At 46.0% G+C, this 25,575-nt stretch overlaps 5 protein-coding genes across 5 annotated transcripts in view; 2 read left to right on the forward strand and 3 right to left on the reverse strand.

Annotated features, from left to right (window-relative positions):
- The first annotated feature begins 305 nt into the window (after positions 1 to 305).
- On the forward strand, positions 306 to 4,180 carry LOC120961393 (uncharacterized). Its single transcript, XM_049611013.1, has 3 exons — positions 306 to 335; positions 2,997 to 3,425; positions 3,510 to 4,180. Exons 1-3 carry the CDS (start codon positions 306 to 308, stop codon positions 3,762 to 3,764), a joined length of 714 nt encoding a protein of 237 aa, XP_049466970.1. The 3' UTR covers positions 3,765 to 4,180.
- Positions 4,181 to 9,002: 4,822 nt separating this feature from the next.
- LOC120954645 (40S ribosomal protein S10b) lies at positions 9,003 to 10,501 on the reverse strand. The gene is made up of 3 exons (XM_040374748.2): positions 10,367 to 10,501; positions 9,462 to 9,902; positions 9,003 to 9,377 (listed from the first exon to the last, which is right to left on the reverse strand). Exons 2-3 carry the CDS (start codon positions 9,900 to 9,902, stop codon positions 9,345 to 9,347), a joined length of 474 nt encoding a protein of 157 aa, XP_040230682.2. The 5' UTR covers positions 10,367 to 10,501; the 3' UTR covers positions 9,003 to 9,344.
- A 3,573-nt stretch (positions 10,502 to 14,074) lies between these two features.
- Positions 14,075 to 21,824, reverse strand: LOC120961558 (uncharacterized). The gene is made up of 3 exons (XM_040385348.2): positions 21,139 to 21,824; positions 15,315 to 17,701; positions 14,075 to 15,197 (listed from the first exon to the last, which is right to left on the reverse strand). The coding sequence occupies exons 1-3, from the start codon at positions 21,152 to 21,154 to the stop codon at positions 15,036 to 15,038; spliced, it is 2,565 nt and encodes an 854-aa protein (XP_040241282.2). The 5' UTR covers positions 21,155 to 21,824; the 3' UTR covers positions 14,075 to 15,035.
- The window catches only part of LOC120961566 (GDP-D-glucose phosphorylase 1), a 29,762-nt gene continuing 19,302 nt past the window's right edge, over positions 15,116 to 25,575 (forward strand). Inside the window, exon 1 of the mRNA XM_040385359.2 lies at positions 15,116 to 15,215. The gene's annotated coding sequence lies outside the window, so the exon portion shown is untranslated. The remainder of the gene's footprint in view (positions 15,216 to 25,575) is intronic.
- The window catches only part of LOC120961550 (uncharacterized), a 115,984-nt gene continuing 112,374 nt past the window's right edge, over positions 21,966 to 25,575 (reverse strand). The window contains exons 14-15 of the mRNA XM_040385335.2: positions 23,740 to 24,312; positions 21,966 to 23,666 (exon numbers count right to left, since the gene is read on the reverse strand). Of these exons, the coding sequence (XP_040241269.2) occupies positions 23,400 to 23,666; positions 23,740 to 24,312 (840 nt within the window). The 3' untranslated portion in view covers positions 21,966 to 23,399. The remainder of the gene's footprint in view (positions 23,667 to 23,739; positions 24,313 to 25,575) is intronic.

The following is a 25,575-nucleotide window of genomic DNA, read 5'->3' on the forward strand; positions in this document are numbered from 1 at the left end:
TGTTTGTTCTCTCTCTTGTATACAACACTGCTCGTACGCAACTCTACAAGCAAAAATCTATATGAATGGTCGTGTGGTCAGATACGTGGGTATCATCACCAACGACCATTACTCAAATCTCACATGCTTCAGTGCTGGTGATTTCCGTTGGAGTTTAGTATTTCATTACCAAACGGAAGTACCACAGAGGACGGATCGCGGACAACAACCAGGTTTGGCTGGTCGGTGGTATTTGTCGGGAGACAAAAGAGATTTTTCTGGAGCTGGTTCAGAAACGCGACGCTGGCAACTTGCAGGGCATCATTATGAACAATGTGGCCCCCGGAACGACAATTGTAACGGATGGTTGGCGTGCCTACATCGGATTAGACGGAAAAGGGTATGAGCACGAGATGATAAACCATTCCGAAAATTTTGTCGACCCAAGCGTTCCATTAGTACACACACAGACCATCGAGAATTTATGGCGCTGTGTCAAGCCCTTTTTAAGATCTAAAGGCACAAACCGGGGAGCATTGATTGAATATATACGCGAGTATCAGCTTAAGCGAGCCCAGCCTAACAATTTCATTACCATCTTGCGTGCCATCCAATCAGTTCAGGAGTTTGAGTAAGTATTAACATATTCTTCTTCGTATTTTTAAACACTTTAAATTCATCGAGCTCTTTCCAGCTGGCTAGCTAATGCCAGGAAGCGGATGTATTATTATGCAACCGCTATCTTGGAACTCCGAATCCTACCTCCTCGTGGTGCTAGCTGGAATGCGACGTCAATTGCTGACGATCGTATACTACCAGGATCGGGGGACTATGTTTTATTTTTATTTATTTATTTATTTTTAATTTTTTTTTCTCTCTACATACTTAGCCTTGACCTTTTATTATCATTGACAATACAGCATACGTATTTTACTCGACCGTATTTTAAACAATAATTATTTGACTAAAGGAACAAACTCTTAAAACTATCATCAGGACGATCACATGTTGGTACTAACCACTCCCCTTCGAACAGTCCTTTCCTATTCAGTTGGGCTCTTGTTCGTAAAACACTGACCTTCCGCAACAGTGCTTAATGCCCGCTGTGGCCTGCGAGCGTTAAAATCTTCAATCGGTTTCTTTGGCTTCTCTGTTCTTCAATGAAGGAAAATAAGTTGATTGTTATGCACTAAACTAGTTTTCCAAACAACATGCTCGTCATGGGCTCAAGCCCCTCATACGTAGGACTGACTATCCTGATCTGGGTGATCAATAGCTTAATTACACTGATACATCCATTAGTGGTACAGGCATGCCATTAATGACAACAGTTATATCCAAAGACGAATAAGAGAAGTAAAAACACCTGACTACATTGATTGTTTATTCATGAAGCATACTGACCAAACCTTTTCGCAAGCTAGTTCCATTTCTCACACAACGGTTTGGTTGATGATAGAACACCTTCTGTTAAGACGGAAGCACTTTTATCGTATCCATCTCGATAACGCAGCACATTCTTTCTATTTGGCTTAACGACATACGCATCGACCTATACAGGATTTCGAAACTGATTTAGTACCACGCAGCCGGATAGTTAATCCTTGCTACGGGGGGACGGTCCGTATGAGGTTTGAACCCATGACAGGCATGTTATTAAAACGTAAGAATTGATGACTGTATCACGGGATCGCACAGCGTTGCACTTTCTTGCTATTTATTGCGTAACAAATAAATAATTGTTATGCTTTATTTTCGCTATAGCCGACATACGTGGTCATGCAGACGTTATGTTTAAATGCTTACAAGACTTATTCGTATCACCTAACCGGACAGTTAATCACTGGTTGGTGTGTGTTCCGGGAGGGAATAGAACTACGTATAGCCTATCTAGAGACCAGCTTTCTGCCATTAGGGCATACGGAATGATTAATATTTTTTTCCTTTTCCAAGTCACACCGTCATGAAGCTAGTTGAATAGGTCATCTAAAGAATTAGCCGAACAAATTATCCTACAATAACATATCATTAAAAACAAAACACTAGCTCTATCTTATCGTTGCAACGAAAGGTGCATGGCAGCGCCGAAATGAATGTAGCCATACCCTTCCACGCTCTCCTTAATATAGAACTGAAGCACTAAAGGTACCACGAGAGGCTGGTCACGATCATGTTCATCACAATGCAAGAGCTATCGTTCGGTTCAAAATGTAAACAAACTTTATTTTTTTGAATATTTGACAGATTTCATGACCGATCAACCGCACACTATCTCGTTTTTCTTGTCAGGGCTGCTTCGATTGCCATAGGGGGGGCCTTAAAAATCTTTTACCCTTTTTTCAATTTGTTTCCTCAGCACGCAATGTCATCTTTGTCTTGAGCTGTCATTTCTCAATAGCACGGATAATCGGACAGCCGGATGAACGGCCCGGGGAATGATTTGTTTGCTACTTTGACCAGTCATTACTAATAAAATTGAAATGATAGAGTTATAATATTACTGATTTTTCTTAACTTACTATTAAAGTTGGTAATACAAAAATATTTTTTATATTTCAAAATATATTTTTTTTTTACTTCCGACCGTGCTTGCTCCGCTGTGCAGTGGAAAACATGACGCCGCTGTCAAACAAATAAAACGTAAATAAAAACATAGCCTCCGATGGCGTCATATATCGCGCGCCTGGTGTTTAAATAGTTAAATAGAAATAAATAAAAACAGTAAAATAAAACTTCGATTTGTAGCTAATTTTACCAGGCCAGTGGACTTTCTGGAATTCTGGAAAAGGGTAGCATTTCCCAGGGGGAAAAGGTTTTCCTTTCGGGTCCGACTTGCCAACGGGCCAACAGTGCGACCGAGAACCGGGGAAGGGGTGGGCGAGAGTATGGCAACAAACCGGGGCGGTAGCACGGTGTACCTCGAAATGGACGGCCGGCGGGAGCAGCACGCCCTGCCGGAACAGTACGGCGAAAATGACGCCGATAGTGGTGAAGGCAAGCGAACCGACCGGTTATAGCAGCTGGGCCGCGTGTGGACACGTTTGTATAACACGGGTTTTTTTTTTGCATGTTCTCCTCCACCAACTTGCCGCAAGCCAACGCTTGCTTTTTTGCTGGAGGACAAGGAGGTGGACCACGATCTGAAGCTGATCTCGCGCAGCAAGCCGATCTCGGCGAGCCGGGCGGCAGCAGCGGCGGCGGCAGCTGCGGCCGCCGCCGCAGCCTCCTCCACCGCCGCCGCCGCTCAACATTCCGTCAACGATGGGGCGAGCGGTAGCACCGGCGGCACGGGTGGAGGAACGCAAACGGGTGGTGGCGGAGGAGGAGGAGTAGGAGTAGGAGGAGGAGGAGGGGGCGGCGGCGGAGGAGCGAATGCTGCCGACCAGAACGGTGGATCTCAGCCGGCGGAGGGCTACGGTGGCAGTGGGGCAGCACCCACGGGAACGGTAAGTGTAGCTAGCGGGTGTGTGTGTATGTGTGTGTGTGGTTTTGATTCAATTTCGACTCGCGACGCGCTTTTTTTTTTGCAGGGCGGACAATCGAACGCGCAACCGTCGACGGAAACGCGCATCGAGGATGGGAAGCTGTGGTACGAGCGGCGCTGGTTCCACCGCGGCCAGCCGGTGCACGTCGAGGGCCGGGACATACCGCGCTTTCCGGCCAACATCTCCGCGATCGGGACCGAGGCGATCTGCGTGAAGAAAACGTCCGACGGGCAGAAGGTGCGCATCTTTCTGTCGCATCTGCGCCGCGGCAAGGTGTCGATCAAGCGGCGGGCCAACTAAACTATGCGGACAATGGGGGGGAGGGAGGAAAAGAAGGGCTTTTTCGGTAGAGAGGCATGTTGGGCGTTTTTGCCGCCCGACGAGAACGAGAAGCGTTGTTTTGTGGTTTCCGAGCGCCACTGGACAAATTTTTTTGGTTAGAGATTTATAATAATTGCGTGCGTTTTTTTTTGTATAAGGAGATATGTGCGCTATTTGTGAGATAGGAAAAGGGCAGGGGCTGGGTGAAATAGCCAAAAACCGTACGACACTTACCCACGGGCCAAAGTCGATCTCGGATTACAGATGAGCAATACACACACGCGCGCACACTAACAAAACCGCGGACTGCTAGGAGCTAACACGATAAAACTAAGAATTCGAGCTCGCGCTCGCTCACTCTTACCCCACGAAATACACACACGCACGCAAACACACACCAAGAGAGAAGTGTCGCCTGACTTTTTGACTGAAAAGATGTAAAAGTGTTTGAAGCCAACGGCCGGACGTGTATAGAACCAGCGCGCGGAATTCGCAAGAAATTTCACATCCTTTGTTGTGCTCTAACGGTCTGTCGCACTACCACCAACACCATCGACATCACCACCAGCACCTCTAGCTCCACCCCCTTCGCAAATGAGATCGCACCAGCGACTAGTGATGGGCATAACGGCTCCGACCGGCTCCAGACAATTTCGGAGCCGGCTCCGGAGCCGGTTTTAACACAAAGGACCAAAATAACTTTTTCAATGAAGTTTCAATCGAGAAACTCCGTAAATAGCGGAGTAGGTCATGTTTCAAAGAATTTATCAAAGAAGATATATTCGTTTTTTTATTACGCTATCATACAATGATGTCTCTATTGAACCGTTAGTTCGGAGCCGTTGATCTGGAGCCGTTGATTCGTCGCCGGCCCCGGAACGGTGGGCCTGAAGCTGGCTCCGCAGCCGTTGGAACGGAGCCGTGAGTGCAGAGCCGTTATTCCGGAGCCGACTACGGAGCCGTTGGTGCGCTCCGAAACGCCCATCACTACCAGCGACTGTTGCCGGGAGCCGTTGGAGACGACGAACGAGTTGAGCTTCCATTTCTGCACAGCTTCTCGAGGCGAGCGGACGTGTTTCTCCAAGCCCGTACGTGCTTTCAAGAACAAGTTCGCAAGTGTCAAGAACAAGTTGGTGTTGGTGCGATTGAAAAAAAATTCTTTTGATAGCGTCGCACATCTCTGTGTCCAATTATGGATCTAAGCAACAAAGGTAGGTAAAAAAGTGCACAACCTGGAAGAGTTTTCCCGCAATGATTTCTCTGCCCGGGTGGTGCGCGGTCCACTTTCCCGTCCATTTTCTAACCACACAATTTTACACAGACGACACCGGCTCGGCTAAGTCAATCTGGCCGATGGATACGAAGGACGGGCCGGCGGCTTCGGCCTCACGCATTCCGCCGATGTCGGCGTCCCCGCAGCAGCAGCAGCCGATGGAGTTGTCGGTGGGCGGCGGGCAACCGGCGCGTCCACCGACGCGCCGACCGACGCGCAGAGCGGCGATGAAGACCGGGGGAGGGCCGGTGCGGTCCTTTAAGCGCCCGGCGCCCCCGCCAATGGGTGCCGCGGGCCGCAGCGCCACATCGTCGCGGCAGGCGGGGGATGGTTTGGGCGCGATCCGGCAGCGCCGCAATAGTACGGTCGACACATCGACGGCGGCAGGCGGGCAGCTGCGGGGATCCAGGCGCACGGAGTGGGAAGACGAAACCATTGTGCGCAACCAGCGCCAAGCGGACTCGGAGAAGGAGAACAAGCGCGAGTGAGCTCTTGTGTTCCGGAGGACTTTTTTTTTTACTTAATGCGTTGATGAACTGTTTTCTTGCATAGAAATAAACTACCAAAAAATCGTTAATTTGAATTAAGGCCTCAATCGACACACAACCATTGTAAGATGCGAAGCGAGACACCCGATGTGCCATGACGAATTACAAATAAAGATGAGTTCAACTTATTTAACTTTTTGTATTCTTTGCATCCCCGATCACATTCGAACGCAACATTAGGGAAATAACTATCATGTTAACCTTCATTTCTATAACCACCTACCCGGGTATGTTTTGCTTATTCTTTTTATGATAACTTTTTATTGGATTATCGAATCGATGCAAAAAAATTAGAATACCTAGAGAAACATGTTTTACAAAAGTGGTAAAAAATTCAGAATTTTTCAATTTTTTAAAATGTGCTTTAAAAAATAAAATCAACTTTTACCCCTTACTTCTATAACCACCTACCCGGGTAGGTAATACATACAATAAAGGATTTTGTTTTCGATTAGTCGCTAATTTTGTAATGATATGTATAGCAATGCATGTAGTTATATTTATAGAATCTATTCAAAAAGTTTTCTAGCTCTTAATATTCTTCAAAAGTCACATAGATTGAAATGATTGCCCCGACAGTCGGGAAGACATGGCGGTGTATTAGTGCCAGTTGAACTAATTGCTATGCATTCAATTTATGTAACTAAAAGCAATACTTCATAAATTTATAAACTAAAAAGAAGTTTTGTTATTATAGCTGCATAGAATAAGTTAAATAAGACATTTTTTGACTAATAAAAATACAAATTCCCTTATATAATGTATTACCTACCCGGGTAGGTGGTCATAAAGATGAGGGTGTATTTTTGGTCATAGAAACGAAGGTTAAATCGCTAATCGTTAAGTCGCACATTTTTTTTGCTTTTTCTTAAATCTCAACGGTAATAGGCACAAAGCACACAGGAGATACGATGTGGGATTAAAATGATTTTGTTTAAATTAAGTTTTCTCAAACAAAAGCTAAATCTTCTGAAAGCATGTTGCTGCTCCATCCATCTCACATAATAAAGCTTAAAATATGTAATCTGCATGTACACGGTACTCTCCACACGCATGCCTTACCTTCGGGTCGTGATGAAAAGCAATTGGATAAGGTGTGTAACGGTTTATTTGAAATCCTATAGGTGATCCACGTGTTTTATCTCACCTGTCGAAAGCATGAGCACAAGACACGCTGAACAATGGCGCAAAGTAAGAACGGTGCCAACAGAGATACACACCTGTGGTAGTGACGATGAGAGGAGACTGGAATTGTATCGGAGACATACCCGCACCAGGTCCGAATGCCGTTCCGAATCCGGAACAGTTCCTGGTACTGTTCCAGAAAATAAATGTAACCTATTTCTAAAAAAATAAATGGAGCTATTTCTGGATCTCTGGATCTGTGTGGATCTGTGGTTCATGATCGATTCCAGGATCGGTATGGGTTCAGAATCAGTTCCAGGTCTTTTATAGGTTTACTTTCAGTTCCAGGACCGGTATAGGACCAGTATCAGTTCCAAATCCGATATGGATTCAGTATCAGTGTCAGGTCCGGTATAAGTTCATGATATGTTCCAGGACCGGTATGGGTTCATGATAGGTTCCGGGACCGGTATGGGTTCATGATAGGTTGCGGAACCGGTATGGGTTCATAATCGAATCCAGGACCAGTATGGGTTGATGATAGGTTCCAAGACCAGTATGGGTTAATGATAGGTTCTAGGGCATGAATGGGTTCAGTTTCAGTTCCAGGACCGATATGGGTTGATGAAAGGTTCCAGGACCAGTATTGGTTCGTGATAGGTTCTAGGGCAGGTATGGGTTCATGATAGGTTCCACGACCGGTATGAGTTCATGATAGGTTCCAGGGCAGGTATGGATTCATGATAGGTTTCAGGGCAGGTATGGGTTCATGATAGGTTCCAGGGCAAGTTTGGGTTGATGATAAGTTCTAGGACCGGTTTGGGTTCACGATTGGCTATAAGACCGGTATGGATTAATGATCTGTTAATCTGAGCTAATATGAGTTCAGGATAGGATTTAGGGCAGGCGTTGATTCATAATTTGTTGCTGAACTGCAAGGAATAGTGATAGGTTCTAGGGCAGGAATAGATTCATGATCAGTTCTTGGACCGGTATGGGTTCAGTTTCGGATCCTGGACCGGCATAGGTTCAACAATCAGTTTCTTGACCGGGATTAGATCATTTGCGGTTCTTGAACCAGAAAAGGTGATATTGTATTATTTTTTATTGCTTTTTCCACCATTTAAAAATCCTTACCTCAAAGCCAAGTGCTGCTGCATCATCGTACCTGTAGTACATTTGCAAATGTGATGAAATTGGCATTCACACAATTCTCTCCTTTCCATGTCTTACCCTGCTGAAGTCATAATGAACAGCATATGTGGACAATTTGTGTAAAATTACGGATAAACGGTTAACGGCGGTCCACGTGTTATCTCACGTGTCGCAAGCATGAGCGCAAAATTTCGGAAAAAATAAACCTTGATCTTTAGAATAGTTTAAGACGGCTGATTCCGGATGATACATGACCATTAAAACGATATTAGTTTAACGATAGAGAATGCAATAAAAGAAAATAATATCAAAAAGAGAGCAAGAAAGTAAACTGGAGCAGAAATTGACAAACACAACACATATACTTCATCCCCGGCGTTATGGTGTTGACCATTGTTGGGTGTTTGTTAAAATTTCTAAAATTTCTAACTTTAAAGCCTCAGACGATTCTTCCAATTTCGAACCGTATGCTGAGCTAGTGATAGTTTTGAAAAAAAAAATGTTAATCAAGATGCATTGAGCTTAAATAAGAAGTTTTCAAGCGTATGCACTCGGACAATCGTTACATAAACCATGATAGGATTGAATTTACAAAAATAATGTGATAATTTCTTGTTTTTCATAAGCCAAATCTGTTCAAATAAAGCAAGCCAGAAGATTGGATACAATAACGAAAAAGCTAAAAACCTTCATGTTTGCAGTTTCTATCGTTAGTAGGCCGTCAACGTCAATGTTTCGCAAGCATGAAATTGTCGTTTTTTTTACTGACAACGGCTAATCCAGCTGTGAAGGCAGATAAAAGATTAAAATTAAACGTTTTCATGGCTAATCATCTTCAACCAGCAACCAGATGGACCAGAATTGTTGGTCGAACCAAATGTTTCGCAATCCTTTTTCGGCGGTGATTTGTACCCCGCTACGACCACAAACGTACCCGCGCACCCGAGAGAAGGAAAACGACGCCGTTTGCACTCCCTTCGCTGACGGTTCTTTCCCAATGCCGATCGAGGGAGAGTTTGATTTATCGGTGGACAGCATGTTTGATTGAAGAAGAAACGCGCTCGGTTGATAGTGGCGCAGAGAGGCAGGAGAGCAGGAAAACAGAACAGTTGTGTGTTTGTGTTAGAGCATTAAAGTTCGTTCTGCTTTATTCAATCGAAGAGAACGTTTTTCCATGATTTCTTTTATGTTGTTGCTTAACACAAAATTATAAAGGTAAGCGTACCCGGTGTTTTCAAAGCGCTCACGTCACAAAAGTAAGGAGAATACAACGCCCTGCGCGCGCGTGTTTCGGGAGGGGAAGGGGTGTTGTGTGCTGGACATCAAAACAATTCCCTTAACTTCGTCTTTCCGCTCATTACAATCACGCACGTGCGTGTGCACGATATCGTACTGCTGTGAATCGAACTTGAAAAACACCCGGACAGGATTTGATTGTTGGAAAAAACAGGGACGCCTTTACATACGGTTACCACGGCCGAATCCACCACGCTATAAAAAGGGAGAGAAAAACAAAAAAAAACAATGTTATAGACGAATGGCGACACCAAAGGCCACACACATTACTGTACTTACGTATTCGAGCTCGCCGGCACCGACACCGACGTCTCCCTTCTTGTCGGCCGGGGCGGCCTGCTGCATGCGCCGGTATGCCTGGCGGTCCTCGCCCGTCTTCGGACCCTCGGGCCGGGGGCCGGCCTGGGTGCGGGCACGCTGTGGCTCCGAACGGGCGGCACGCTTCAGCGTCGACGGCACGATCTCGGACGGCAGATGCAGGAAGGCGCGCAGGTACTCGATACCCTCGTTGGTCAGATACCAGTAGTAGTGGCGCCAGGCGAACTGCTCCTTCACGAAGTTCTTCGACTTGAGCGACTGCATCGTCTTGATGACGTGCAGGTTCGGGATGTTCTCCAGCTCCGGGTGTTTCGGGGCGTAGAAATCCTTCTGCGCGACCAGCACACCCTCCTTGAAGAGGTACTCGTAGATGGCGACGCGATGTGCTTTTGGCATGAACATCTGCAAAAGTGAAGAAGAAAAAAAGGGAAGGGAAACAATCACGATTAGAATCGTTCAGTCGTGTTCGGGCGGGTATGCGGGTTGATGTGTTAGGCGGGTAAAAACGGCTGTGCACACTTTTACGTATTACGGGCGATTGTCCTCCTACATATTCACTTTTCAGAAAAAAATCTCACAGTCACGCGCACGGAAAACACATTTCGCGAGAATGTATCAACAGCCACACACACACACACACACACACGCACAACGGAACGCGCTTCACTTCGAAGAATCGTGCGTGGAGCGCGCGATCCGGTCCCCGAGGAACGTTTGGAAACACACAATTTTCACACATTTTCCGGAGGAAAATCGCCCGCAAAAGTGTGCCACCGAGTCGCGGGAGCGTTAGGCGAACCGTTTTCACACCAACCCGCCCCAGCCGGGGCCGAATTTTGGCCCATTTTACACCGAATTTCCTTTACCTTGGCGAAATGTGTCACAACAGTTTCGGTACACTGCCCGGAAGAGAAAGAACGAAGGCACGGCAGTCGGCTCAACACTTTTTGACAGCTGCGATGGAACGTTTCTGTCGGACCCGGGGGCGAGAAAAGGACGGAGCAGGACGGCACGCGAACGCACCATCCATTTCCGGCCGGCGGTTACGTTGACGTTTTGGGCACAAGAAAGAACGCACCCAAGGTTTGTAGTGCGCGGTTGAGCTGTCGACTGTACAAAGCGCGGGCAATTGTGGAGGTGAGAGATTTTTTAACGCAAAACTGAGCTTTTGCGCAGAGAAAATGTGTAAAAAAGGTGTGCAAAAATATGAAATAATTTTCATACAGGCTGTAGCGCCGAGAACGGAGACTAATCACTCCATTTTTCCCACTGAAAATCTTTGCCACAGGGTGGTCCTGCTGTTGAATGGTAAACTTACAACCATCAACGACAGAGGGCGCTCCACGTCGGAAGTTTATAGGTTCCCACACTACAAAATATGCCGTCTGACACATGGTATTAACCGTAGAGTTGGCAACCAGATTTACACACGTAAGTTGGCAACCGGCATACCCGGGTATTCCACACGTTTTAACGCAAAAAATTAACGATTTTCATAGGTAAACAATGCTTTCTATATTTTAATGCTGTAAGCAAGTAATGCCGACCATATATTCTCTTCTATTTCATTTATTCATTAAGTTTTTTTCATTTTATTATAAAAATAACGGTCAAATTGAAATTTGGAATCGCTTGAATTTGGCTCGAAAATAAGCACAATACGAAAAGAGGAAGAAGAGAAACGTCATTCTCCATACAAAATGTATGGAATACCCGGGTATGCTGGTTGCCAACTTACGTGGTAAAGTTAAAAAAAAATCAAAATAAAATATTTACAGGCTGTTTAAAATTACAACTTATAGACCAAAAAATCATAAATTAAAAGTTGGGAGGCTACGGAAAATTTCAGGTCAATAAAAGCAATGAATCAAAAGTTATTGCAGTTCGAAATTGAAAAAAATACCCGGGTATCCGGTTGCCAACTTAAAGGTTAATATTTTTTTACTGATGTTGTTCTTTAATCAATATTTATTTGTTGTACATCAGTAGACAAAAGTTATATGTACAGGCGGTCCCCGAGATACACGGTACCTCTTATACGCGGATTCGGAGATACGCGGTTTTCAAAATTTGACAATTCTTTGAGCAAATTGTACTGATTTGACACATCAATTTCAAATTGCCAAATAATTTCCGTTTTGATCGAATGTTAAAAACTATTTCAAAAGGTTTAAAACAGTTATATTCAGTCAGAATCATATCAAATAATTCATAAAGTGACTAAAACCGCCCCCTACTTGCAAAATTACACGAAAATTTGTGATATTTTAGCAGGAAATCACGAGATTCGACTTACGCGGAAATTCGAGATACGCGGTATTTTGCGGCCGTTTTCGGTCCCCATTAACCGTGTATCTCGGGGACCGCCTGTACGTGTTACAATTGAAACGATTTTGGATAGGATTGTAAGGAAAAATATTCACTGGGAAATCTGCATCTTGGTAACAGGTCTAATAAAACACGAAATAATACAGTACTACGTCGATTATCCGGGTAGGTCGAGACAAGGCAGATGCCGGTTAGTTGCTTTCCACGGATATAAGCCCAAAAAATGTAATTTTCATTTAAATTTTTTGAAATTTACTGGTTTTATGTACATTTCACTTCAAGCAATTGATTAATCACTTGTATAATATTATTTAGATCATTAACTTTATGTTTATCAACTGTTCATTAACAAAACAGAAATGCAATAATATCACTAGACATTAGATAGTTGCACAAAAGTATTGTTTATCATATTGACTATCGATGCAAATGTTTCCCACGATTGAACAACTGTCAAATTTATGTACACGTTAAATTGTACATTAAACTTTCGGCTAGTGTTCGCGGTTCGTGGGAACCTATGCTTCGAAAGTGGCACTATTTATTCAATAACTTTTCGGATGGGGGCAGAAGGACCCGAATGAGACCTAAAGTAAAACCTAGGAAAGGCCAAGACGTTCAAAGAAAATCGAGACGTTTTCCGTTCAGTTTCTAAATTAGATCTCACGTTTATTTGAGAAAATTGATTCTTACATACTAACATTTTTGATGGTGTTGAAACGTGTCCGTACACGTTGTTTAATTGTATTGGTGCCAGTGTGTGAAAGTACCGTGGCCCTTTTCGGCAATGCATGCAACGGTTTGTTTATAATCTTTATGTTTTCGTATGGTGTTTTGTTTATACTTCAATTCCACGCATTCTAGATTGATTCTAAACTAACTTGAAATTTTATGACCTCCTCGTTTTGGGTTGATAACTGAAAGAATTCGTTACATGCACATATGCATGTTTTCGTCCTTCATGCATTTTTCTCCTAATTTCTGTCTGCTTACCGGATGCACCAGCTCTAAAATATTTTTATTACCCTACACGTTGTTCGAGTGGCTTTTGCTTATCGATGAACTCAAGAAACGGGCCGTTCCCAAATTGTATGTTTATTTAGGCCAGCGATCTCGTTCTCATACGATACGTTACAATAGCTTCGAATTTCTACCCACACTTAGCCATTGCAAATGAAATATTGCGTTGCAATTTAAATCTCCTCAACTCAGCCGTTGCAATTTAAAAATCGCCTCAAACCTACCCGTTGCTACCGGAACACCGACCATAATACAGTGGAGCGCCGTTTATCCGGCCTTCTAGGGACTTGACTTCGCCCGGATAAGTGATTAACACGGATAATGGGTTAAATGATATATTTTATCACCAATTCCTGGTTATTTTTTGGAATTTTTTCTTATTTTTTGATAAAAATAACCCAGTTTTCATTAACTTCATGTTTTTCGAAAGAGAATTTTTAAAATTTGCCATGAATTATAGTGTTTTTGTTATGACAATGTGTTCTTATAACCACATTTTTAAATATCCTCCTCATAACCCAATGTCACTTTTGTATTGAACTGTCATTTCTCAACAGCACGGATAAACGGAAAGCCGGATAAAAGGTACCCAGATAAACCCGGCGCTCCACTGTATGTGATAAATATTACTTTTTTATTCAGTCTGTTCTCGAGCTAAGCGGTTTGTGCGTTCCCGAGGAATCCGCGTATCTCGAATATCAGCGTCAAATTTCGCGGGTTTCGGCCAAAATGCATTTGATAATTTGGTAATTTTTATTTAATTGAGTACTTTTATACACTTTATCACCTATTTGATACGATTCGTGCCGAACATTCTGATATTTTTGGCTTTTAAGTGGACTAAATTTATTAACAAAAATGCATTTTATACTGCATTGCACAATTCTTCAAAGCAAGTTACAGTGGACCGCCGTTTATCCGGGCTCATCGGGACTTGATCTCGCCCGAATATGCGAATAACACGAATTAACCAGTCAAGGAATGTATTCAAGCACAAATTCTTGATTTTTGTTTGAAATTTATCTTATGTTTTGATACAAATTAGCAATTTTTTAGTAACTTTATGTTTTTCCAAAGAGAATATTTGAAATTTGCCATGAATTATAGTGTTTTTTGTTATGACAATGTGCTCTGATAACCGTTTTTTCAAATATCCTCCTCAGAACGCAATGTCATCTTTGTATTGAACTGTCATTTCTCAACTGCACGGATAAACAGATTGCCGGATAAAAGGTACCGGGATAAACGGTGCTCCACTGTATATTGATTTGACGTTTGATCTATCAAATTTAGAAAACCGCATATCTCAGAATCCGCGTAAGGGCGGTGGCAACGCTTTTTCGCATGCGATTCTATCGGACGGCCTGTCAATTTTTTGTATGGGACGTCCGACGTTATCTGTCAAATCCCATATAAATCTCGTCCGATAAAATCGCATCCGATGAGCGTTGCCACCGCCCTAGGTGAAGAACCGTGTAACTCGATAATAGACTGTATATTTAAATGCATAATATAAACCGAGAATCCTCTTTTTTCTCAGCTTCATTGTTTGTGCCAAGTAGTAGAGAAATTTCTCATATCGTTTTCTCAGCTGCAATTGCGTGTCTGTGTGCTGTGCCAAGCCCGCACAGATTTGTTGTTTGGGAAATCGCCAAGTCGATTGACTTCAGGTTCCATCTACCGCCAATAGAGGGCGTCTAGCACCGGGTGCCTAATAAGATTGGTTTATTGAGCCGAATTTCCAGAATTTTTACCTCGTTTTCCTGCTAATAATTAAAAACATTTAAATACAAATTCAAACCACATATGCTATACCTATGTACACGGTATATATTAGTTTTGTTTTTTTTTTATTTATTTCAGCGCCAATTTGGATTATTAGTTTCGTTTACGTGTGATTGTGTGTGTCTCTTGTTTTTTACTCTCTTTCTATCTATTTTCACTGCACTAAGTAAAATCGATACAATAGTTCAAGATATGCGTCCCCCACTCTCCCTCCGCAACTGGCAAATATATGAAATTGTTAATCCCCTGCCACACCGATTAAAAGGCGCGCGCGCTGTTCATGCTCTCTTCCGTTTTCTGTTTGATTTTAATATTTCTTGGTGAGGGGGACAGGGAAGGGACCGGGCTATCTGCGGTGCATTCGGTGAATAAGCTGGAGAGTTCGGATGAGGTTGCGAGATTTCATATAATAATGACACCCTCCTCGTTGTAGTATTCGCTGTAATCCGGCAGCACACTGTGGTTGCTGTTGTTGTTTACTCCGCCAGTGCCGGTTGATGACAGCCGGTCCGGACGCGCCGTGTGTTGATCGCCCTGCCGCTCCACACCCGTCCAGTGGCCGTTCTGCGCATCACGAGCCAGGTAAGTTGACGTCCGGGAAAAGTGGGGGAAAAGAAAGAGCGCGTGAAAGAACATACAAGACAGGTGCAATACCCATCCTGCGAGAGTCAGCATACATACCTGGGTTAGATTTTCCGGCACGGGCAGCATTTTCCGGCTGCTGGTGGAAACAGAATTTTCTACCGTTGTGCTGCCACCACCGCCACCGGGATGCACTGCATTGGTGTTCCCATTCGCGTGCGGCTCGCCACTGTCGACGCTGCCGCCCGAGTCGCCGTCCGGCGGCTGAACGACCGTCGAGCTGCGGGACGGGGACGGCGAGGAAAGGTAGCGCACGCGCTGCAGATGCTGATGCTTGCCGCTGTAGTCCTGTATCTTGACCGTGCTTCTGCAACCGGTTCCGGCGTTCGGTGGTACCAGCTCGTCACTCCCGGCACTCCACCGCCGTCGTGCTGCGCCACCCGCAACCGGCAGGCAAGCCGGCGGTGGTGGTGGAGGCGGTGGAGGCGGTGCAGTTGGCGGCAGGGCTGGCGGCTTTCCGTCCTCCAGGCTCGCGCACGAGAAGGAGGAGGAGGAGAAGCAGAGATTGCTGGTGGTGCTGTCCCGCTCGATGCACGTGACTCGTTCGTTCAGCTTGCCGGTCTTCTGGCCGGCCGGCTGCTGCTCCACTTCCGCCGGCGTGAACAGCTCGTCAAACTCGTCGAAATCACAGGCCGGCCGGCGGAAGATGTCCACGCTGCCGGCCGAACCCTGCCGGTGGCCCGACTCCAGCTCCGCCAGCTGGCGATCCATCCGCTGGACGATGTCGAGCTGCGGCACGAACGCTTCCTCCAGCTCCATCGCCGTGACGGCCGGCCGGCCCGGACCGTCGCCGGCCGGCTCGCCCTCGCTGCCCTGCGACAGGAAGTCGTTGAGCCACTTGCGCTTCAGCTCCGCACTGTCGAGCGATTTGCGCAGCACCTCGGCCAGTGGCGTGAAGGCGCGGCCCGTGCCAGGTGCGGCAGCAGGCAGTGGGGGAAGAATAGCGGTAGGGGGAGGTGGAGGCGGTGGAGGAGGGGGAGGAGGTGTGGGATCGGGTGTCTCGCCTTTGGGCTCGTGTTTCGGTACGCCCGCACCCGGCTCCCATCTGCCCCGATTGGCGTCCGAGTCGGTCCGGCGGAGCTGCAAAACGCGCGGCGGAAGGGGCAGCTTTTCCGCGATCTTGCTTGGCTCGGTGGCTTGCGCGGGCGGCGGGGCGATGGCCGCCACCGTCGTCGTGGCGTCGCTGCTGCCGTCCGTACTGTAGCCCCGCCGGAACCGCACCTCGATCTCGTCCGAGTTGTTGTCGATGGAGAAATCGCACGCCCGGTCGAGCGCCCCGGCGGGTGGCAGCGAAGTGGAGCCCGACGCCGGCGGCGGCTGCTGCTGCTGCTGCTGCTGCTGCTGCTGACGTATGGTGCGCAGTGGAGCCCGTTGTCTCGGTTGCGTTGCGGCCGCCGTGGGGACGATTTCCGCCCCGGCAGCCGACGAGGTGCGTCGATGATGATGGTGCGATGGTGGCTGATGGTGCCGTAATGATTGCACCTGCCGGTCGGACGACTCACTGTCCGTGTCGTCCCGGGAGCGCTCCGGCTCGGCGAAGGCGCCCCGCCGCCGCCGGTGGTACCGCACCGCCAGCAGGTTGTCCACCGATTGGGCCTTCGTCTGCTGGACCAGCTCGACCACGCCGTCGCTGCTCGACGTCGGTGCGTCTAAAAAAGCGCTCTTGGCCGGGGCGGCAGCGGCGGCACCGGCACGGTGCGGCTTCTTTGCCCGCGGCATCCCCAGGCCGCCCGCCGAGCGGGCCCGGGCCGCGGTCGCCGACTCGCGCTCCACGATCCGGAACAGCTCGCTGCTGTTCTTCTGCCACCGGCTCAGGTCCGCTTCCGGGGGGCCGGCGGGCGGTTGCCGCTGGTGGGTCGCCGCGGGCGGGGGCCGCTTTCTGCGCCTCGGCGGCGGCCTTATCTCGGGCAGCGGCGCGTCCACTGCCGGGGGATGCCGCTTGCAGGGGGAAAACTTCTCGTGCACCATGGCGGGCGCACCGTGCTGCACCATCATGTCGCCGCCGCCGCCGCCGACCGCTTGCGTGATCTTGCGCGGCAGGTGGAGCAGTATGCCGCGCTTGGCCGCGCTGCGATCGCACTTGAGCGCGTACAGGCCGAGATTGTCCCGGTGGCTGTAGTCGGCCGGCGTGCGGCTGCTGACCGCCGCCGAGATGATGGAAATGTCGGACGAGTGGCGCATGTGCTGCGGCGGCTGGGCGCGGGCTGGCGGTGGGGCGGGTCCGTGCGGCGGGTGCACGCAGTCACCGCGGGGCAGGCCCGGCTGCCGGCGGGTGCTGGTCGTGGTTGCGGGGGCGGCCGGGACACTGCCGCCGAGGTTGAACGCAGCGGGCAGGTTCGGGAACTGGTGCAGGTTCAGCAGGGAGCCACCGTTCCATTGGCGGATTTTCTTCAGCTTCGGGAGCTTCGGCAGCGGTGGCAGCACGCCTACAACGAACGTGTGGTTAATTATAGTGAAGGGAGGAGAAGGGGGCATTTTTGCACACGAAAACTAAAGGAGCAAGTGGACGCAAGGCGTGGATAAAGCATTCTTGGGATGGTAGAGATAGTGGGAGATATAGCACGGGTAAGGCTGATGAGAGGAATTACACTATTCCAAGTCCAACGGTGTCGTGGTAAGGTGCTCGTGCTCGTGTCTTGGGTTCAAAACTGAGGCTAGATCGAATTTGACAGGGGTCCTACTAAAGATGTTCATTAGTAAGCCACAAAGATGGGTAGGAGAAGCCTTTACAACAGCAACTACCCGAGATTAAAAGGTTGCGAAACATGTAATAGAAATATTCAATCCGTTTGTGAAAGGTTTAAAATCGATATGAAAATATGGAAAGCCTTTTTGCTAGGAGGTTTTCCAAAATGGATTGCAAACTGTGAACCGAATAGTGGAATTGTGCAAGAATCTGTTCGGAAGAAGGGAAGTTTACATCTCGAAAGAATCAAAAGCAAAAGCTCGAAAGAGCAAAGAATCTCGAAAAAGATTCATATATTTCATGTACTAAAACATTCATATATCTCGAAAGATTCATAGAGCATAAGGTTCTTCTTATTCTTCTTCTTGGCGTAACAATCTATTTGGTCATGCCAGCCTTTACAGGCATTCGAGATATTGCAACCGGATAGTATATTTTGCTACGGAGAGACTAGCCACGGGCATGTACCATGTTATCCCGCAAATTCTAAAATAGTTCCGAAGTGATACTCAATTGAACAAATTCTGAATTCTCACCTCTTATCCGACTTCATGACTTTAAAATGACTATGGACATTTTTTTTATTCACAAATAACGGGTTCGGCCGTATTGCTTGACTATGAATATTAGTGATATGTAAAGTTGACAAAGATCCGGATTTGACCCCGATCCGAGTCAAAACATTTCGGTGCCGTCCGTAGTTGCCACGAGTCGGCCAGAGTCAGTAATTTAATATAGACCGATAAAATACATATAGTGCATGTGGGCAACAAATGACCCTGTAAATTAGCTCTAAAGAAATGTATCAACAAGTCTGATATGTTCTAACCCTCGTTAAGAATCTTTAGAGTGGCATATCTCGAGAATGGGTGGTCCGATCGGGGTGAAATTTGATATGTGAGTTGGGATCATCGAATTCTCCAAAATGCATTACGAACCATCAATACTGAATGCAACTGCGATGATGTTATGATATTTTGCCTCCATGATTCGCTAACCCGAAACTCTTTTTGCCGCCCAGAAACAGTGTTCAAAGTAAAAGTCTTTTTGCAACGGCCATATCTTTGGTTTGGATACTGACCGACTTCGGTCGACTCAGACTCCTTACGGTTCCGTGGTTTCGTTTTCGCACGGAGTCGGAATTCAATCAACAAAAACTGGAGTCCTATCGGAGTCCTTCTGGTTCAGAAAGTACATATCTAATTAAAATGGCTCGCGAGAGCGTAGTCGTGGCGAGTTCAATACTCTATGCCTCGTAGCTGTGCAGATAAATGCACTACCGTACCAAACGGTCTTATTACAACGTCAATACGTAATACGTAATGTATAAGCGGTTTTCTGTACTATTCCTCAATTGTACGATAGATATAATTACTTTTCGCACAAGATATAACACCACCAGTGGCTCGTGAGACGATTTGCGACCTCTTCTCAATATGAATATCCATCTCAGATGGCTTCCAACATTTTTCGATCATCATAAACATCATATACCCATGAAGATTCTTTACGATTATTCAATGCGGGTAGTTCCATCGCTCTTTCACGAATCTTGGTATCAAATCTAGTCTGAGAAGTAGAAGAAAAAGACATCGCAGGATGGGGAGCACAGAACACAGCTTGATTCTTTGTCGTCAAGTCGTCGAATCACCACCAACCGTCTGTGCCTGCCATCATGGTGCTACGCGGGCACAGGAACGATGAGACATTTTTCTTTGGCATTTGTAGGTTTTGTTTGCAATGCTCCTTTTATGCAACCAAACATTCAACAAAGACCTTTCTTTAGCTCCAAGTTCAACAATGAAACTTTTAAGTCCATTTAAACATTAGGGAGGAATATTACGTGTTGGTAGTAGGCTCAGGGTTTCCATCCGTTTCTCATAATGGAAAACCATCTTCTTGTAGTGTATGGAGAAATCTCATGAACGCTTAACGCTGTAAGAGATGTAATTTGGACGATTAAGGGAGTAAGAGCTGCACGTAAACTCATACGAAATTGTTTTCGATAGTCAACGCTCCAGAGCAAATCCTTAATGGCAACTATCAGTAGAACGTGTCACAGTCAACGAGCTCCTGAGTTGCACTGGTCTTGACTTTTGTAGGTATTTTATGTTTGAAACCGATTCATCACAATGTCGCACCAAAAATGCTGAAGCTGCTAGCATCAACTCCCACAGTTGATTGTTAAGTTCCACAGACAATGCTTCTTCTGATTGATCGATTCTGGCCGATTTCAAACATTTCGTCATGTGACTCATCGATTCCATTATATGATTAATTAATTAATCTCTAATTCGCAAAAAATGTTTTAGATGACGACACAAGCTACAGGAAATAGTGGTACATAAATACTGCAACGTACAAAAACTGGTCAACAAAACAAAGTGAATATTTCAGCCAAAATTCACAGCACAAAAATATAGTTCACTTTTAAAGGGAAAAGTATTTGTTCACTAATTCCATGTGCCAAATCCGAACTGCCGAGCTTTTTGTATAACATCTTCCATTAAATGTTGCCGTCCTTATCGTCCTATTTCGTCGCGAACACCAATCAGACTTAACTTGTTGTTAGTTTTCAATGTGATCATTAGTCTCAATAGGGTGGAGTTCTGGACAGTTAGGTGGTTTGTGAGTACCAGAACCAAGTTGTTCGCTCGTTCCATTCCATTGTCTTTTTATTCACAGGACAGGTCTATGTTATTGCTTGATAAATTTATATGATGTTGCTTATGTCGCTTTTCTAGACACTTCCGGAGGTAGATGTCTTGATTGATAGTTGCCGTAGTGATGAAGATGCCGCTTTTTCGGCCACCCATGTATATGTCCTACCAGACGAAGTATTGATCCTCCCATCATGTTAGGGTCGATTAGATCACTGAGCAAAATTTAATGGAAGAGGTTGAGCGAAACTATCAAAACCGTAAACGAACATTTTTCCCTTGAGTAATAGTTATAGATATATCGCAAGTATTACATGATATATGGTTGTATTATGAACGTTAACTGAAATACACCCTTTTTTGTTGACCATTGTTAGCTCCTCACCAAGACTCGAATTGATTCAACGATTTTGAAAACCACTAACTGCGCACTAGCCGTGTGTTGTCCCCAAATTAAACTGACTCATTGAGCCTCACGTTTACACACACACACACTACTTGCCCGTATCTCGCTTACTTTTAAAGAAGTCCATCCTTTCGGTTACGCTCTCCGTGTTGCCGGTAAACCGAGCACCTTCTTCCAAGAACAAGCGCACGAGATGCACGGTAGGATCATTTCCTGTGCCTGGGCTGTTTTGCGGTATTTTGAATGCTGCGTTCGCTATGGTTCACCTAACGTTTGCGGAATGTTTGACTGCTATAACCACCCCAACACCACCACCGTCCAGAAACACCTAATTAGCATTGATCGCGATACTGTGATGCACGCAAACGGAGGTTCCTTTTCCTCCGTTTACTCCAGCGAGAAGAGCACACCAAAAGCAGCTCCCGGGGTGTCGCGACACTAATTTAATTACCGACCACCGGGACGGGGCTAGACCGGGTTTCTTGCTTAACTAGGGCGCGTGCGTGCGCAACATGCAGCTTGTGTGCAGGGACAGGATCATATGTCAGGAGGGGAGTTTTTGTCGCATCAATGCGTAGTTCAAGAACTTCCATAAATTACGTAATGCTAGCTTAACTAAAAGAAGAATGCTCAAATGAAAAGAAAATATTGGACGAACGAAAGCATTAGCTGTTTGAACAATCCAGAAACCAGACGCTTTGCGCGACATTACGTAATGAACGGATGCTCCCCATGCATTGCTCGACTTGCGTTGTAATAACAATGGAGGACGCATTGAGCCTTCCGTCGAGGAAAATGGAACAGAGATCAAGACACACACACACAGACATACAGCGACGACAAAAGCATTAAAACCGAAGCAGAGAAAGAGAGGAGAAGACAGCAAAAAGTACACCGAAAACACAAACATCCACTACAACACATATCGTTAACATTGATAAACCGTATGCATATTATTTATCTTTCCATTTTTTTGTTGTTTCTATCTACGTTTCTCGTTTTGTTCCATTTTGTGTTTTTTTTCTTCGTTTGTTTGTTTGCTTGCTTTTTGTTCTGCTGCTTGTTATGCAAGTTTACTGGAAGATCCACAGATTTCACTTAACTGGTGGCTACAATTCAATTCAATTAAATTCAAATAGGAAGCAACTGGTCTTAACCCCCGCTATACAACGCAACGCGCGCAACCACGTGCACGCCTAATGGAAAGGAAACTAATTGGGACAGAGTGTGAGAGAAGGTAGGAGGCAGGGAGTGAGGGGGTAATTTTTCCGAGTGTCCCGTGGAAAAAACAAACTAACGCATTACAGAGTCGATTGGCGCGTTGCCGATCACACCTTGGTTACTGACTATGTAGAGCTAGTCGTCGTCGTCGGCAGTTGCGCTGCGCAGCGAGCGTCTCAAACACGTGCAGAACACGCGCAACGAACTATAGTGTTGGGTGGTAGGAAGGATGAGGGAGGTAAGGTGAAAGACTAATGCTGCTTGCGCAACCTGCCGACTACTAATAAACGCAACGAAACCCGCTAAAGCTTTAAAGAAACAACAAAACAAACACAAAACACAGCTACTACCTCACTACCTACTCCTTCTGACTGCTCTGTTGCCCTGTCTCTCTCTCTCTCTCTCTCTCTCTCTCTTTCTTTCTCTCTTTTTCTCTTTTTCTCTGTCTCTATATATATATCTGATAAGTCTTTTCTAGTGACCCATAGGCCTGTTTTTTACAAGGTCCTTGGAGCTGCTACAACTTTCTGAAAAGTACATGGAGAGAGGTTTCGCTACAAACTACCACGTGGTAGCTGATCTGGGTTAACGCTCCCTTTTCCGGCCTGGTGTCGTGAAAACCCTGAGCTACAAAATATCTCTACGAGGCGAAGAGTGGGGGAGGGGGAGGGATAGGGAGGATTTTGGTATAGTCGTTCCGGCTAGCTCCGGGTCCTTGCGGATTATTGCGTCGCCCCTTTGTTCGTGTGCCTTAAACCTTCAACAATTCCACGTCGCTATCTATTTAAATGGAAGCATACACACGCACACATACACACACACACACACTTACGTACACACACACACGCGCATACACATGACAAGATAAGGAAGCAGGGGTGAGGTAGCGAGAGAGAGAGAGAGAGAGAATGAGACGAGGGAAGTAGAAATGTTGAAGAAAAACAAACAATCGAAACTACGCAAACAACAAACTGATTACAACATTAATACGCATATAGAAGGACGCGAGGACATGCTATCTCTTTCGGCTCGAAATTCTCTTTCTCTCTCTCTCTCGCTGTCTCTCTCTATTGACCCCTCTCCTCGAATCCATTATGTATCGCGCTCTTTAGTCTAGTTTTCTTGGGTTTTGTGGCAAGGGCGTAAAGAGATTAGATGAACACCTGCTCGTCCTCGGAAGCGTTCGAGAGGGACAGCTGCGTCCGGATTGGGCCGACGGTCGTTTTGAACGTGTCCTTCGCGGGCGTCACCGGGTAGCGGGTCGGTCCAGTGTACTTGCGGGACATGGTGCCATGGTGCTGCTGCTGCTGATGCTGCTGGCCGGGAAGCTTTACGGACGAGCCGAGCCGTGGGCCGCCGACCGCCGCAGTTAGTAGCGTACCGAACGTGGGCGGTTGCTTGCTGTAGGCCTGCAGAATCTGAAATAGAGAAGCCCGCGATCGTCAGTATGGGTGTCAGCTGGGGCGGGTGCAACCCAAATTGTTGTGCTACCTTCGGCAGGTCGGGCATGCTTTTCGACGGGCTAAGCCCAACGTAGGCGGGTGCGGGATGTTGCTGCTGCTGGTGGGCCGGCTGGTGACTCCGCTCGGCCAGTGCCATTCGATTGCGCGTCCGGAGAATGTCGGCTACGTTTTTCGTGTACCGCTGGCTGGCGACATTGCTACCGTTCGTGTTGCTGTCCGCACTACCGTCCGGCTTGCGTTGCTGCTGCTGCTGCTGCTGCTGTGGGTTGTAAGCCGACTTGACTTCCTCGTACAGTTTCGTGTAGCTCGGCGCTGGCGGTAGGTTGTAGTGCGTGTCGAGCAGCGGTGTTGCGGTCGCCGATCGGCTACCATTCTTGATGTACAAACTGTTCGACTTGGTAACGGTGGGTGGCCGTGGTTGGTGATGCTGCTGCTGCTGCTGATGGTCGAGGTCCCTTAGGGAGGATTGCTGTTGATGCTGCTGCGGCCGTTGGAAGATTTGTGACAGCACGAGCTCCACCGTACGTCCCGTTTGCTGTAGAATACTGAGCGACTCGGCGTACGGCAGATTGAGCAGCGACTTCCCATTTACTGCTATGATCTGTGGGAAAGGATGGGAGAGGTACAAAACGAGTCATTATTAAGGATTTTTATTTATTTAATTATATAAGTAGCAACGTTTTCTTTCGATATAGTTATTATTCCAAAGTCAATATTTGATAATGCATTTAGAATAGGGATTGTGCAACCGTTTGGAGCTATGGGCCACATTTGTAATACAATACTCGGGCTGGCGGGCCATATGACAATTATTGCCGACATTCAATCGTCGTACAAATAGACTTGCTAACTTGCCCAATTTCTGTTCAAATCCTGTCTTAAACCCTGTTTTTATTATGTCTGCACTTATCCGTTCAACTTATAATCTTGAAAACTATATTGACTTTCATCTACTAGTTTGCTCAAAGTTCCGAATACTCCAAAAGTCTTCAAAAATGTCTCCGATTAATATCTTAAAGAACAATATACATGAAAGTGGTAATCATGAGTGCTCTCTCGCTGTGGAGTATGCAATTTCGAATTAGTTAAGATATTTTATACTTCTTCTTGTTATTTGGTGCACTAGACTTGTCTTAACCACAAACAGTTATGCTCTCAGTGGTCTATTGATTCATCCACATGGTCCATACGGTCCCATGACATTAGGTCATGCGAAATAACGATTGTGTTACGGAGTTTTACACTCCATTGACGATAATATTTGCCACTATTCCCTTTACTATGTCCTATTGCATCTTAAGTGACCATTAATGAATTTGAAATACTATTCGAACTTAATACAACTATTTAATGTAGCTGTATCTCACTTCAATATTGTTTATTCCGTTCCAGAGGTTGCTGATGTCTGATTTAGACTGTTACAAGTGAGGTTATGGGGCTTATAACATACGATAAAATACGCTTTTTGTTGTAGAAGTTTGATAAACAAAATCAATGGAGACGGACCTTAGAAATCTCAGTTGGCGTAAAATTGCCAGGCAAGCTCTAGGAGATCTTCCAAATATGCTCACCCAATTTGGAACGTCTTCAATGTTTTTAAAAAGTAGGTACTATATTTGTCAAAGCAGAAAAATATTTGTTTTTACTTCAGAACGATCGTTTTCGATCCATGAATTAATCGAAAGAACACGTAAATGATTTCATGTGTTAAGTTCTACTACTTTTTTCTATGGAATTCTCAATGCTGCTAGTAGAAGCGGGGTGCTAAAACTGACTCACTCGCTGTACGAAAAACTCGGTATGTGTAAAGCTATTTTTCATATATTTTTTGTTTCATTAAAAAAATCAAATAAGTGGCCGCAGG

This window comes from Anopheles coluzzii, chromosome X (assembly GCF_943734685.1).
Source record: "Anopheles coluzzii chromosome X, AcolN3, whole genome shotgun sequence".
NCBI classification, from domain to species: Eukaryota; Metazoa; Arthropoda; class Insecta; order Diptera; family Culicidae; genus Anopheles; species Anopheles coluzzii.